A 16940-nucleotide genomic window follows, 5' to 3' on the forward strand; every position below is an offset into this window, starting at 1 on the left:
AGCCTTCAATTTATATTCAAAACTCAATTACATAAGTATGGGGGAACACACTTTATTTGACAAGAATTTGTGTAACAAAATCTAAGCCCTATAGTTTACCACAAGCTAAACATAAGCCAAAAAAAAAAAAAGAAACCCTCACTGGTAAAAAACTAATGCAGACTGAAAAAACTGTATCATCTATAACAAGGGAAGTATTTGTTTCTCCATGACCTGAACCAGTTAAACCACATACTGTAGAGTTCATCCATTTCTGGAAAACATAAGCTGATGTTGAAAAATTGCAAAAATAGGAACTGGCAATGTTTTATCCTGTTTGCTTCTATGCTCCCTAACCCAGAAAAATATTCTCTCATTCCTACCACTGGTACAGATCTTTAAACAATCCTTCAAATGCCAATTCTCTTGATCCCAAATCCAAATAAAACTCTAATGCTGAATGGGTAACTGTAAACTGATTTAGCACCAGTATAACACACTATCCTCTGATACAGAACCATAGCGCTGGCTGCTTCCACAGTGAGCCCCATACAATGCCTGCCCCTTCCATATTGTCTACGTGTGTGACTATCTTCTCCAAATACTATGAAGTCCATCTTAACAGGTATCAGCAGGATGCTAATGGGTATTACACATTTTTAAATAAGGAAAAAAAGAGTATGGGAAGGTATTTAACACATAATCACAGAACTTCAAGAAATCTCATTCAGCCATTTCCACCGTAGAGAGGAAACTGAGACCAAGAGAGAAGCAACCTGCCATAGTGCATTAGCTGCACGGGTTAAACTGAATTATCACAAAACCTACTACCTCTAATATAGGCATATGGAAGTAAAAAAGTTCAAAGACTGGAATTTTTTTTTTTTTTTTTTTTTTGCGTTACACGGGCCTCTCACTGTTGTGGCCTCTCCCGTTGCGGAGCACAGGCTCCGGACGCGCAGGCTCAGCAGCCATGGCTCACAGGCCCAGCCGCTCCGCGGCATGTGGGATCTTCCCAGACCGGGGCACGAACCCGTGTCCCCTGCATCGGCAGGCAGACTCTCAACCACTGCGCCACCAGGGAAGCCCTGGAATTTTTTTAAATGAGAAATTACAACAATGATAAACAGCTCTATTCCTATCAAAATATGAAAGACTAAAAATTTTTAAGATTGAAAATATATGGCACAAAAGCCCCTAAACATTATAGTATGAATTAACAAAACTTCTTGACAAGTAATGTAGGGATCCTCACACTCTTTGGTTAAGTAATTCCCCATAATAGTAAAAAGAAAAGGCAAAGTTCACCATAAAGATATTCATCAAAGTGAAGAGTATAAAACAAGCTCAAGGTCCTACTAATTAATAAAATATCAAAACACATTCTGTATTATAGGGTATTATGTAGTTATTACATTTGTTTATTAAGAGTTTTCATTTAATACCAATTACAACACACTGTATACATATATTTCTTCCAAGCAATAGGTTTTATGGAGTGTTAGTGGTTTTAAAATTTCTTGAATATTTGTAATTTTCATCAACTAATGTTATCACATATGTTAAACATATTATGAAGCATAAATAACAAAGAAAAACTATATAACACTGTTAAGCAAAAAAATTCTAAACGGGCCCCCAACTCCACCCCTGACAAAATTCCCACCTCCTGGTTATTCAAACATTAACCTAGGTAATGCTGTGAAAAGATTTTGCAGATGTAATTAAAGTCTCATGTCAGTTGATCTTAAAGTATGAAAATTATCTGGGTGAGCCTAATCTAATCACATGAGCACTTCAAAACCAGAGTTTTCTCCAGCTGGTAGCGAAAGTCAAAGACAATTTACAGAATGAGAAGGACTTGAGGTGCAACTGCTGGCTTTGAAGATTGAGGTAACCAAGTGAGAAGGAATTCAGACAGCCTACAGGAGGAGAAACAGTCCTCACGCCACCCCACACCCTGCTGGCAGCCAGCAAGGAAACCGGGACCTCAGACCTAGGAACCAGAAGGAATCACAAGGAACTAGATTCTGTCCACAACTGAATGATGTGGGAAGCAGATTCTTCAGTCTTCAGATGAGAGCCCAACCTAGCCAACACCTTGATTTCAACCTTATGAGACCCTGAGCAGAAAACCTAGCTCAGCTTGCCCAGACTTTCTACCGACAGAACTGTTAAGATAACACATGGGTATTGTTTTCAGCCCCCAAATTTGTCATAATTTCTTACACAGCAGTAGAAAACGAATACTAACAATGTGGACATTTAAGACCCTAGAAATTCCCAAGCGACCTCAGGCTTTAAGTGCTCCTTTACTTCTCATGCAATTAAAACTCTCTCTCTTCCCAGGACTGTGAGGCAAAGGCTCAGAAGCTCTTGCCTTCCAGAACTCCCAGAACTCCAAAGAATGCATTGACTTCAGTACTTGCCCAAGACTCTGCTGAAGCATCCCTCACAGGAGTATGCTCCCCACACGAAGGCAAGCCCTGGAAGAAACTGCGAATTCTGCAGGTGGGGTAGGTATCTGATGGGAGGTGTACAGATGTGACTCAGTGCAAGAGCCATCTCTCCCTTCTCCCTTGTAACCCTGTGTTTCACTATGCACACTAAAATCTGTTCCATTTCCCATCTGCAGCTCTCAAGACCCTCACTCTTTTCTGCTATGAGGAGGAAAACTGAATTTCTTTCCCTATCCATGGCAATGTTTTGTATTCCCCCTTCACAGGTGTCCCTACACTATGTCCACCAGCCAGTCTTTTCCAGAGGTCTCTTCCCTCCAGTAAACCAGCCAACTCCTTCACCTATGACACTTCCCATAATGTAAAATGGGGAATATTCTATTTTCTCTTTGCTGCAGCACCTTAATAACAAGGCAGAAAGCTTATATTAAATGGAGAAAAAAAGGAAACAAAATTGTGTACGGTTTACAACTGTCAAATCATATTCTCAGACATGATGAGAAAGTGAAATATATCAACAAAGCAATATTCTTTGAAACTAACAATTTGGGGAAATTTATATAAGAAAATCATGGTTATATGGATGTTAAGTTAAAAACTCTTTGATTATAAGAAATCATGAAGGAGCTGCAATGAACATTGTGGTTCATGACTCTTTTTCAATTATGATTTTCTCAGGGTATATGCCCAGTAGTGGGATTGCTGGGTCGTATGGTAGTTCTATTTTTAGTTTCTTAAGGAACCTCCATACTGTTCTCCACAGTGGCTGTATCAATTTACATTCCCACCAACAGTGCAAGAGGGTTCCCTTTTCGCCACACCCTCTCTAGCATTTATTGTTTCTAGATTTTTTGATGATGGCCATTCTGACTGGTGTGAGATGATATCTCACTTTAATTTTGATTTGCATTTCTCTAATGATTAATGATGTTGAGCATTCTTTCATGTGCTTGTTGGCAATCTGTATATCTTCTTTGGAGAAATGTCTATACAGGTCTTCTGCCCATTTTTGGATTGGGTTGTTTGTTTTTTTGATATTGAGCTGCATGAGCTGCTTGTAAATTTTGGAGATTAATCCTTTGTCAGTTGCTTCATTTGCAAATATTTTCCCCCATTCTGAGGGTTGTCTTTTCGTCTTGTTTATGGTTTCCTTTGCTGTGCAAAAGCTTTTAAGCTTCATTAGGTCCCATTTGTTTATTTTTGCTTTTATTTTCATTTCTCTAGGAGGTGGGTCAAAAAGAATCTTGCTGTGGTTTATGTCACAGCGTGTTCTGCCTATGTTTTCCTCTAACTACTGGGCATATATACCCTGAGAAAACTGTAATTCGAATAGACTCATGTACCACAGTGTTCACTGCAGCACTATTTACAATAGCCAGGATATGGAAGCAACCTAAGTGTCCATCAAAAGATGAATGGAGAAAGAAGATATGGCACATATATACAATGGAATATTACTCAGCCATAAAAAGAAACGAAATCGAGTTATTCGTAGTGAGGTGGATGGACCTAGAGTCTGTCATACAGAGTGAAGTAAGTCAGAAAGAGAAAAACAAATACCGTATGCTAACACATATATATGGACTCTAAAAAAAAAAAAAGGTCATGAAAAACCTAGGGGCAAGATGGGAATAAAGACACAGACCTACTAGAGAATGGACTTGAGGATACAGGGAGGGGGAAGGGTAAGCTGGGACAAAGTGAAAGAGAGGCATGGACATATATACACTACCAAACGTAAGGTAGATAGCTAGTGGGAAGCAGCCGCATAACACAGGGAGATCAGCTCGGTGCTTTGTGACCACCTAGAGGGGTGGGATAGGGAGGGTAGGAGGGAGGGAGATGCAAGAGGGAAGAGATATGGGGACATATGTATATGTATAACTGATTCACTTTGTTATAATACAGAAACTAACCACTGTAAAGCAATTATACTCCAATAAAGATGTTAAAAAAAAAAAAGAAATCATGAAGGAAATATACCAAAATAATCTCACCACTATGGGAAATCGGATTACTGGTCTCTTTTTTTTTTAAAACCACTCTTCTGCATTTTCTATGTTAGCATGCTAAACATTATCAGCGTCTATGAATTATAATTACAATCCAGCCATCAGTCAAAAGTAAACTGTTAAACACCACACAGTAATAAAAGAGCTAAAGATATTCATTTAAGGAGCATTTGCAGTATCTTTCTTTCCTTTTATTCAAATTGCAAATGTTTTCCTAGCTTGATGGGTAAAAGAAACCAGTCTCAGCACCACATATGATGGACACCTATCAATCCAAGGAACAACAAACAAAATACACACCTCCTCCAAAATTACCTCTTCCTCAAATTTATTCCGAAAGAAAAAATCCAGCTGCTCTATCAATCCTCATTCTTCTTTAGAAAGCAGGCATTAGACAAGAAATGCAAATGTGCGCAAGGACATGGAGAAGAAGGTACCCTCACGCACTGTTGGTGGGAATGTAAACTGGTGCAGTCACTGTGGAAAACAGTATGACGGGTACTCAAAAAACTAAAAATAGAACTACCATATGATCCAGCAATCCTACTTCTGGGTATTTATTTGAAGAAAACAAAAAGACTAACTCAAAAGATATATGTACCCCTATGTTCACTGCAGTACTGTATAAAAGCAATCTAAGTGTCCACCAATAGGATGAATGGATAAAGCGCACACACACACACACACACACACACACACACACACACACACACACGCACACAGAGGAATATTACCCACCCATAAACAAGAATGAAATCTTGCCATTTGCAACATGAATGGACCTTGAGGCTATTTTGCTAAATGAAATAAGTCAGACAGACAAAGACAAATACTGTATGATTTCACTTATATGTGGAATCAAAAAAAAAAAAACAAACAAACAGAACAGAACAGAAATAGACTCACAGACAGAACAAACTGGTAGTCACCAGAGGAGAGGAGGGTAGTGGGATGAGTGAAATAATGAAGCAGATTAAGAGGTACAAACTTCCAGCTATGAAATAAATAAGTCATGAGGATGTATGTATAGCATGGTTGACTATAGTTAATGACTTTGTATGGTGACAGATGGTAACTAGATTTATCCTGGTGTTCATTTTATAATGTATAAAGATACCAAATCACTGTGTTGTATACCTGAAACTAACATAATATTGTAACATAATATTGTAAGTCAATTATACTTCAATTTAAAAAAAAGAAAGTAGGCAATAGAGAGGGAAAAAGTCCAAATACAAAGAGCATTTTTTAAAAGTCTAAGAAAAGTGTACCAATGGTCTCACTTTTGTTTTAAAAAAGAAAGGAAAGAGAGAAGGGGAAAAAAGAAAAAAAGAAGAGAAGAAAGGAAAAGAAAAAAGAATTCATATTAATATCTGAGAAATGATATAAAAATGTAGGAAAATTCAGGGCATTTTTCAAGGAGAAACAAATAGTTCAATTTGTCCAGAGAATGACAATTTCATTCATTCAAAAAATATTTACTGAGAATTTACTATGCCAGGCAAGGGTGCTAAAACAGTAAACAATAGTGATGAAGTCCTCATACTCAAGGAGCTTACACTCTAAGGGAAAAGAAAGACAATAATCATACAAATATTCAGGATTTGCAAGTACTACGAAGAAAATTAAAACAGAGTAAGAAAGAAAGAGAGAGGAGGATAGGGTTATTACTTCACCTAAGGTGGCAAGTAAAGGCAGCACTGAAGTGTAACATCTGAAGAGAGGTCTGAAGGCGGAGCGAGAGCAATCTTTGCAGATTGTGTAGGAAGAGCACTTTCCAGGAGCAGAGAACACAAATATAAGGCCCCAAAGGAGGGGAATGTTTGGCTTATTTGAGAAAAAGTAAGGAGGTCACTGTGACTGGATCAAAAATGATCAAGCTTTTGCTTTTAAGAAAAATGAAATGAAACCATTTATAACAAATGCAAGGTTTTGAACCTGGGGGACCGGAATAAAGTTAGCGTTACTAACATAAACTAATGTTAAAAAGAAACAACTCATTTCAGGGAGAGGAAAGACAGGATTTAGTGAAAATGTGTAGCCCATGGTTTCTACAGGACCTTCATGTAGGGAATGAACTCTTACAGGGCTAGAGCTATGGACATGGCAGTCATCTGTACAGAGATGACAGTACAATCTACAGGAACAGTAAAGAACTAGCAAGAAATAAACATAAAGAGACAAAGTACAGACCCCTGTGAATACCTACATTTAGCAGGTAGGAAGAAGAGAGACAGGAAAAGACCAAACCTTCAGGAGTGAGTGGGTGTGACTGTGAGGTGCGAAGTGTGAATTTCTGTGTGTGCATGAGTGTGTGTGTGTGCGCGTGTGAGAGACAGACAGAGAGAGAGAGAGAGAGAGAGAGAGAGAGAGGGAGAGAGGGAGAGAGAAAGAGAGAGGGAGAGCGAGAGAGAGAGCACGCTCCAGCTTGTTACTGCAGAGGGAGAAGGCAGAGGAGGGGGACAGCACGTGCCTGAGCACACACAGTGTTGACAACACTGGGCATTAACTTTCTGTCTTCCTTTTTCAATTTTTTGGTATTTTGGGAGTTCAAAATTTGTAACTGGTTTTAATTTTCCTGATTCTGGTTGTTAGCACATGTGTGAGCATTTTCAGCCAGGACCATTGACTTTATTTTATCAATAATAACTTCATTTGCTACAACATGACCTGCTGTAGCACTGAGCCTTGAACACATTTATTTTAATGGTAGAAAAAGCAACTGAAACTGTTCCTAACAAAAAAATTCAAGAATTAACAGGCTCCATTTTGAGAATTTTGCAGTGATCAATACTAAGAATAAAGTGAATGGAAAAACACTAAGAAGTATGACAATTAAGGTGATTTTAGTTAAAATATTCAAAACTGGTGAAAGATTCTCTCTCTCTTCAGGTGTTTAATCTTATTTTTTTAAGATCCTAATATTTATTTCCTAAATGATATCATTGTTAAATAACTTCAAATAAATATTTCAATTTAGTAATTTAGAAAAATTATATAGCTTTTTATTAGATTTCTTAAAAACCTTAGTTTTAGCTACACATTTATGAAGAGTAATAAATAAATCATACGCCATAAATCACAAAAGGATAGAGCCCTCTTTTAGGGTTTACTGTTGTTGCTGTTTTGACTTAAAAATGACTATGTAGTACAGACCAATTACCAGTAAGGAGATTAAATGAGTAATTAAAAAGCTCCCAATCAACTGAAGTCCAGAACCAGGTGGCTTAACCAGTGAATTCTACCAAAGACTGAAAGAAGAATTAATACCAATTCTTGTCAAACTCTTCCAAAAAATAAAAGAGGAAGCTCTTCCAAACTCATTTTAAAAGTCCAGAATTACACTGATACCAAAGCCAGGCAAGGATGCAACAAGATAAGAAAATTACAGGCCAATATCCCTGGTAAACATTGATACAAAAATCCTCAAAAAAATATTAGCAAACCAAATTCAGCAAAACAGCAAAAGGATCATACATCCATGATCAAGTGGGATTTCATCCAGGGATACAAATCTGGTTCAACATCTGCAAATCAATCAACATGATACACCACATGAACAAAATTAAGGATAAAAATCATATGATCATCTCAACAGATGCAGAAAAAGCATTTGACAAAATTCAACGTCCACTTATGATAAAAACTCTCAACAAATCAGGTATAGAGGGACTGTACCTCAACATAATAAAGGCTATATCTGATACAGCCACAAATAACATCATACTCAACAATGAATATGTGGAAGCTTTTCCCCTAAGACCAGGAGCAAGACAAGGATGCCCACTCTTGCCACATCTATTTAACACAGTATTGGAAGTCCTAGCCAGAGCAATTAGGCAAGAGAAAGAAATAAAAGGTATCCAAATTGGAAAGTGATAGTGTTACTATCACTATTTACAGATGACATGATATTATATAAAGAAAACCCTAAGAACTCCACCAAAAAAATAACTGTGAGAACTAATAAATTTGGTAAAGCTTCAGAATACAAAATCATTATACAAAAATTAGTTCCATTTCTGTAAACAAATAGTGAACTGAACTATCAGAAAAAGAAATTAAGAAAACAATCTCATTTACAATTGAGATTCAACAAATTGAATAAAAAGAATAAAATACCCAGAAATTGACTTAACGAAGGAAGTGAAAGACCTGAACATTGAAAACTATAAGACACTGATGAAAGAATGTAAAAAAGATACAAATAGAAGGATGTTCCATACCCATGGATTGGAAGAATTAATACTGTTAAAATGCTCATTTTACCCAAAGCAATCTGCAGATTCAATTCAATTGAATTCAATGCAAAACCAACATTCCAATGGCATTTTTCACAGAAATGAAACAATTCTAAAATTTATATGGAACCATAAAAGACATGGAATAGTCAAAGTAATCTTGAGAAAGAAGAACAAAGCTGGAAGCATAATACTTCCTGCTTTCAAACTATATTACAAAGCTATAGTAGTCCAAACAGTATGATACTGGCATAAAAACAGACACATAGATGAATGGAAACATACAGCCCAAAAATCAGTCCACTTCTATACTGTCAATAAATTTATGACAAAGAAGCCAAGAATATACAATGGGAAAAGGACAGTCTCTTCATAAATGGTGTTGGGAAAACTGGACAGCCACATGCAAAAGAACAAAACTGAACCACTATCTTACACCACACACAAAAACTAACTCAAAAAGGATTAAAGACTTGAGCATAATAACGTGAAGCCATTAAACTCCTAGGAAAATACATAGGTAGTTAAGCTCCTTGACATCAGTCCTGGAGATGACTTTTTGCATTTGACAATAAAAGCAAAAGCAACAAAAGCATAAAACAGACAGGTGAGACTATATCAAACTGAGAAGTTCTACACAGCAAAGGAAACCATCAACCAAATGAAAAGGTAACCTTTCATGGGAAGAAAGAGAAAGAAAATGGGAGAACATTTTTGCAAATCATATATCTAGTAAGGGATTAATATTCAAAATATAAAAGAACTCACACAACTCAATAGCAAAAAGAAAAAAATATCCGATTAAAAAACTGAGCAGAGGCTCTGAATAGACATTTTTCCAGAGAAGACATACAAATGGCTAACATGTACATGAAAGGGTGCTCAATATCACTAATCATCACGGAAATGCAAAACAAACCCACAATGGGTTATCACTTCATACCTGTTAGAATAGCTATTATTAAAAAGATAAAAAATAAGTAACAGCAAGGATGTGGAGAAAAGAGAAATAGTACCCTTGTGCACTGGTATTGTAAATATAAATGGTGCAGCCACTTCAGAAAACAGTATGGAGGCTCCTCAAAAAAGTGAAAATCAGAGCTACCATATGATCCAGCAATTCCATTTCTGGGTATTTATCTGAAGAAAATGAACACACGAATTCGACTGTTAATTACAGCATTATTTACACTGGCCAAAAAATGAAAGCAACCGAAGTATTCATTGATTGATGAACGGATAAAGAAAATGTGGTATATATACACAAAGGAATATTATTCAGCCATTAAAAAGAAAGAAATCTTGCTATTTGTTACAATATAAATGGACCTTGAGGGCACTATGCTAAGTGAAATAAGTGAAAAACAGAAAGACTAATACCATATGATCTCACTTATATGTGGAAGCTTTAAAAAGATATACTTAATTAATTAATTAAATTGAACTCAAAGATACAGAGAACAGACTGGTGGTTGCCAAAGGTGGGTGAGCGAAATGGGTTCAGGTGGTCAAAAAGTACAAACTTCCAGCTATAAAATAAGTAAGTCCTGGGACATAAAGTACAGCATGGTTACTATAGTAAATATACAATACTTACAGAGTTGTATATTTGTAAGTTGCTAAGTGAGTAAATTTTAGAAATTCTCATCACAAGAAAAAAATCTGCATCTATGTGTGGTAATGGATGTTACCTAAACTTATTGTGGTGAACATTTCACAATATACACATATACTAAAACATTATATTGTACCTCTGAAACTAATATAATGTTACAATCAATTATATCTCAATTTTAAAATGACTGTTTACAAACTTTTTTAAATTCTTAACAATTCAGAAAGTTCTGACATTCTTTTAGATATGTATTAAAAAACTAATATTCTGGCTTCCCTGGTGGCACAGTGGTTGAGAGTCCACCTGCTGATGCAGGGGACACGGGTTCGTGTGCCAATCCGGGAAGATCCCACATGCCACGGAGCGGCTGGGCCCGTGAGCCATGGCCGCTGGGCCTGCGCATCCAGAGCCTGTGCTCCGCAACGGGAGAGGCCACAGCAGCGAGAGGCCCACGTACCGCAAAAAAAAAAAAAAAAAAAAAAAAAAAAAAAACTAATATTCTGGCCACACCACACAAATCGATAAAAGTTCAACACTTAAGCCCTTTTATTTCGAAAACTATTAAAAAATTAAATAAATGGAATTGTTTTGGAAAAACATTTTATAAAGGTTTCTCTTAATAAACTTCATTCTCAATGTAATATTTCACACATATTATTATTGAAAGAGAAAAAGGTCCCAAACTTTCTTTACTCTTACTTCCTCATTAAAATCAGTATAATCGGGCTTCCCTGGTGGCGCAGTGGTTGGGAGTCTGCCTGCCAATGCAGGGGACACGGGTTCACGCCCCGGTCCGGGAGGATCCCACATGCTGCGGAGCGGCTGGGCCCGTGAGCCATGGCCGCTGAGCCTGTGCGTCCGGAGCCTGTGCTCCGCAACGGGAGAGGCCACAACAGTGAGAGGCCCGCGTACCGCAAAAAAAAAAAAAAAAATCAGTATAATTTTCTAGAGAAAGTGTAGTAAAACAGCAGCTCTAATCTCATTTATATCCTTTTCATCATTCGCTGTACACTTTTTGCAACCTTGCAATGTACTATTTATTGAGTGTAATGATTTTTTCAAAAAATAGAATCATAGCACTTGCCTTCAAGAAGTTTACACACAGGGCTTCCCTGGTGGCTCAGTGGCTAAGAATCTGCCTGCCAATGCAGGGGACACGGGTTCGAGCCCTGGTCCGGGAAGATTCCACATGCCGTGGAGCAACTAAGCCCGTGCGCCACAACTACTGAGCCTGCACTCTAGAGCCTGTGAGCCACACTACTGAGCCCACGTGCCACAACTACTGAAGCCCACGCACCTAGAGCCCGTGTTCTACAAGAGAAGCCACTGCAATGAGAAGCCCACGCACCACAACGATGAGTAGCCCCCGCTCGCCACAACTAGAGAAAAGCCTGCGTGCAGCAGCAAAGACCCAACACAGCCAAAAATAAAATAAAATTAAATTAATTTAAAAAAAAGTTTACAAATAAAGAAATTAGAGTACCAATATAATAATAAAAGATGCTAAGAACATATGATACAAATGGTAATTTCCATAAACAAATCAATGTGAACTCCAGAAAACAGAATTCGGTAACTTTCTATGTTACGCGTCATATGACATTTTAATACAGAGTAAACAAACCACCACATAACAAATACCGCCTTTCTTCCCATTGATAAATTCAATGTAGACTTACTGCAGGTTATCAAAATACATGGGAAAACTGTGAAAGGTTTCTAAATAAGCAGAAGAATGTATTGAATATGCTTTCAGTGGCATGCTGGCACCCCCAGGGATTACTTGATTCAATAGGGGTGTGGCGCGTGTTTGTCTTCAGTGAGACTACTTCACATCTCCTCAGCATAGAGATTTGCAATGCAATGTTATGCTAAAAGGAAAATATCAAGAGAAGACACAGAATTCCATAAACACCTTCTAAGCGACAAATACGCTCAATTAAAATCACATGCTCGTAAATTGATATATTTGGCAGTACCTGAGGGAAAAGCCATTTTCAAAACTGAAATATGTAAAATCTCATTACAAACCTGCATTGACAAATGAACATCTGCATTCAAATTTTGACAAGAATCACTAACTTTTAACTCCAATTAAGTAAAATGTTATTCTCTGCAAAACAAATTTAATTGTTCTCATTAACAGATCTGAATTACAAAAAGTTATAAAAGTTATAATAGATTAAATGACTATCTCAAACTTATGTGGAAAAACTACACTACACAGGATTTTCCCACCTAACTCCCAACAAACAAGAACTGCTTTTCCAGTATCTCAGTGAACATAAACTCCATTCTTCAGGCTGATCAGCCAAAGAACTTGAACTCATCCTTGACATCTCTATCTTACTCTCTCTGTCCCATTCATGAGTAAAAATGCTTGGCTTTATCTGTAGAACTACATCCAGAATCGAACCATTTTCCCCATCTACCATCCTGGTTCAAGCTACCATCACTGTCCATCTAATACAGTAACCTTCTAACTGGTCTCCTTATTTCCTCTTTTTGCCTCCCTCTTTAGCCTATTCACAGAGACCAGAGACTTCCTTTAAAATTTTAAGCCAGATCATGTCACTTCTTGGCTAAAAATCCTCCAATGGTTTCCCAGCTCACTCAGCATAAAAAACCAAAGTCCTTATAATGGAGTACAACAAACCACTTCTCTGACCTCATCTCCTCTACTTTTCCCAGCTCAGTTTCAGCCACATGTCCTACTTGTGTTTTTTTTCCAACTTGCTTTTTATTTCTATGCTACAGCCTTTAACTTGTTCTTCCACTGCCTAAAATGATCTGTTCCCAGATAAACACACTCCCTCACATCCCTCTGGTGTCTGCTCAAATCTCAACTTCTCCCAGAGGCCATCTGTGTCCATCCTATATAACTAGCAACTATTCTTTCACACTCTCTTCTCCCACTCTGTAACCCCACCACTCTGCATTAATTTTCTACAATGGCACATGACATAGTATATATTTAATTATTTGCTTCTCTTCCTATCTCATTAAAATATAAGCTACAAAGGCAGGAAATGTGTGTGTTTTATTCACAGCTCTGCCCAGAGAGTCTAAAACAGTGCCTTGAATAGATAATTCTCTCAACAGATATTTCCTGAACAAATAAGCAAAACAACAAAAATTTTTTTATGTGAGTAATGCTTCCTCAGTTCCTTTTCTTTATGTAAGTAAAATAAACATATATACATATGCATAAAACTGATTTACCATTGCACTAAGTGTTTCTTCCCAATCAGGCCGCTCTCGAGGGTGAACGTTTCTGTGTAGTTCTGGAACAAAATCATCCTCTTCAGAATGTCCTGAGGACTTCATCTTCCTAGAGATCAAAACATGAAAGACTGTGAGAAGAGTTCCTGTTTCTAGGACAGCTTTCCAATGACCACAATTCAAAGAACAGATAATCATACCAGATTTGAAGTTCAGTTAAAAGAGTTTTAGTGGCTAGTACTGGCCCTCCATTTCTGCTCTGCTTTCAGAGCTCTTTCCTGATGTACCAATACCTGCTTTTATTCCAGGAGATAAAACTAAGGTTTATAACTAGTTATCCTTTATTCTATGGTAATTATTATATAAGGACTGATTTTATCTGTTCAACACAGTTGGAACCTTGAAAAGATTTGCAACAGCCATCAATATTTATAGAACTCTGCTAAGCATTAGTGAACATGCAAAATGAGAAAAGAGATATGGCACTTCTGGTTCCAATTTATGGAACATAGTGTATTGCACTAGCATTCTCAAGAACAACTATGAATGCTGAAAAAAAACATATAAAACGACTTGCCTGAAAGCACAGGAAAGCAAGCTTGACAGGTAGGATTTCTGGGGCTACATCCTTGGAGAGCAGGGGAGCCCATGAAGCAAATTCCACATTTAATCATTCTTTGGTATAAGAGATTTTCTAGACCAATGATGGCAAATAGAGCCCAAGCACACTGCTGTACCTTAACTGGGCTGAGAAGGCAGAGCCTGGAGACTGGGGTTGCCAAAGCAGAGGAGGCTCCAGAGTGAAAAATGTCCCCCAAAAGATATATATAGAAGGAGCCTAAAAATCTACATGAAAATTCCCCTCAAATTGTTAACTGATTCCTAAGCTTACATAAGTATATAGGACAAGATGCCAAAAAAACTATCAAAAAACAGCTGATGGGCAACAAAAAGCCAAGCAGATATTTCAACAGCCCAGCCATGCTGAGGAGATGGAGATTGGCAGGCAAGCACTGCCAAGATAGAGGAGTACTGAAAAGAAAAACGCTGGGCTCTCAACTAAGACTCCAGAACAGTCATGCCTTGGGAGTACGGTCAAAATAGCAATAAACAAGCTCTAACCGAGTTTAAAATCAAGGCCTGACATGATCAGAACTGCCAGAAGAAAAATTAACTGTCCTCAGAGGAAAATAACATCCTATAGACCCTCTGCAAATTTCTCATCCACCTTGTGTGGCATCCAATAAACATAACAAGGGATGCCCCCAAAATTAATAATAATAATAATAAACAGGAACAAATGAATAAACATTGGGAATAAATTGTCAAAACAGAAAAAGACTCACATTTCATTCAGATTTTAGAATTATCAGAAAAGGACTTTAAAATTGCTATCATGGATTTCTGGCTTCTGTTTACAATGCAGAAAGCTGTAAAGAGCATCACTCCCAGCCTAACAAGAGGAAGAAGCAGATAATCTATGAAATCATGACTTCTTTTGGATCCATCAGAAAACTGAGGTCTCCAGGCAACCAACTAGCCTAAACTCTAACATAAAACAAGAATCTCCAAGATGAGATGAATTACAAACAATTACTTGCCTAGGACAAAGCAGAGGGAGAAGAGTAATATACAACTTGATAAGAAAAATTCAGCTACATTTTTATCAAGTTGTTAAAAACATTTATCATTAATGTTCAATAAAATGAAAGAAATAGATGAAAAGATGAAGAATTTCAACAGAAAATTGGAATCTATGGAAAACAACAAAATGTTCATCCTAAAACTGAAAAATACCATATCTGAAATTAAGAACTCATTGGATCAGTTTAATAGAACAATGAACATGACTAAAGAGAGGATTAGTGAACTGGAAGACAGTTCAGTATAAAATATCCACATGGAAGCACATTAAGAAAAAAGTGACAGAAATACATAAAACAGCATAAAGTATGCAAAAAAGGCCTCAAATATGTCTAAATTCACAACTCAGAGATAAGACACATGAATTTAAGAAAGAAACAAAAGCAATATTTTAAAAATAAAGGCTGAAAATTCTCAAAACTGATGGCAGTCATCAAACTACAGATCAAACGAATCTTACAAATCTCAAGCAGGATTTTAAAAAATAAACACCTATATTACACTCAAACTGCTATAAAAAATTAAGAGAAATTCTTAAAAGCAGCCAGAAAATAAAAGACAAATTGATTTCAAAGGAGCAATGATAACAATGTGAGGACATTTCAATGGAAACGATAATAGCATAAATCTTCAGCATAGTAAAAGGGAAAATACTACCAACATAGAACCCTCTGCCTCACAAAACTATCCACTAATAAATCAGGTAAAATAACTTATTTTCAAACAAAAGCTGAAAGAATTTATTATCAGAAGACTTTCAATAAAAGAAATAGTAGAGTTCTTCCAACCAAAAGAAACTGATCCAGATCTACAGAAATGCATGATGAGCACAAAAAGTGGGGAAACATAAGTAAATATTGATGTAAAAGCAGATGTAAACACAAAAATAATGTCCTACGAGGTTCATAATAGACATAAAAAAGCACAAAGGATAGGAGGGGTACATGCAGCCAAACAGTTTAAGAATCCTCTATTGGTTGGGAAGTGAAATAAATCCTATTTTAGAGAAGAATGCAACATTCCAAAGATATATGTTACAATCCCTATGGTAACCACTAAAAGAATAATAAATGTACAACTAAAAAGCTAATAGAGGAGAAAATTTTGAAAAATAAAACATACTTGATTAATCCCAAAGAAAGCAGTAAAGGAAGAATAAAGGCACAAAGAACAAACAAGGCAAATAAATAAATATCAAGATGGTAAACTTCAGTCCAAGGATATTATTAATAATTTTTAAGACGACTGGACTAGTTAGCAAGCATGTGTAGAAACTGTAACCCTCATTCATTACTGGCAGGAATTTAAATGGCACAGTCACTATAGAAAACAGTTTGGCAGTTTCTCAAGATGTTAAACATAGAAAAACTGTATGAGCCATCAATTCCACTCCTAGGTATTTAACCAAGAGAAATAAAAGCGTATGTCCACCAAGAACTTTTACATGAATATGCACAGCAATAGTATTCATAATAGCCAAAAAGTAGAAACAAGCACCAACTGAAAAATGAACCAAAAAATTTACCAGATTCATACTATAAAATGATATTTGGCCATTAAAAAAAGAACGAAGTGCTAATCCATGTTACCACATGGATGAAGAGTAAAAGCATTATGCTTAATGAAAGAAGTCACACACAAAAGACCACAGATTGTACGATTCCATATGTACAAAATATCTAGAATAATCAAATTCACAGAGACAGGAAGTATACTGGTGGTTACCAGGGGCTTGATGGAGGACCAAATGGAGAGTTGCTACCAATGA

At 36.8% G+C, this 16940-nt stretch overlaps 1 protein-coding gene across 3 annotated transcripts in view; it reads right to left on the reverse strand.

Annotated features, from left to right (window-relative positions):
* Positions 1-13633, reverse strand: part of ARHGAP32 (Rho GTPase activating protein 32) — a 147799-nt gene extending 134166 nt beyond the window's left edge. For 2 of the 3 annotated variants that reach the window (XM_024740786.1, XM_024740785.1), the window contains exon 1: positions 13529-13632. Coding sequence is in view for 2 of the 3 variants with exons in the window: in XM_024740785.1 (XP_024596553.1) it covers positions 13529-13531 (3 nt within the window). In the remaining variant the exon portion in view is untranslated. Of the gene's footprint in view, positions 1-13528 lie in introns of all 3 variants that reach the window. The other variant, XM_024740784.1, reaches the window with a different exon arrangement.
* Between the last annotated feature and the right edge of the window lie 3307 nt (positions 13634-16940).

The sequence above is a fragment of the Neophocaena asiaeorientalis genome, unplaced genomic scaffold (genome assembly GCF_003031525.2).
Source record: "Neophocaena asiaeorientalis asiaeorientalis breed wild unplaced genomic scaffold, Neophocaena_asiaeorientalis_V1.1 scaffold308, whole genome shotgun sequence".
NCBI classification, from domain to species: Eukaryota; Metazoa; Chordata; class Mammalia; order Artiodactyla; family Phocoenidae; genus Neophocaena; species Neophocaena asiaeorientalis.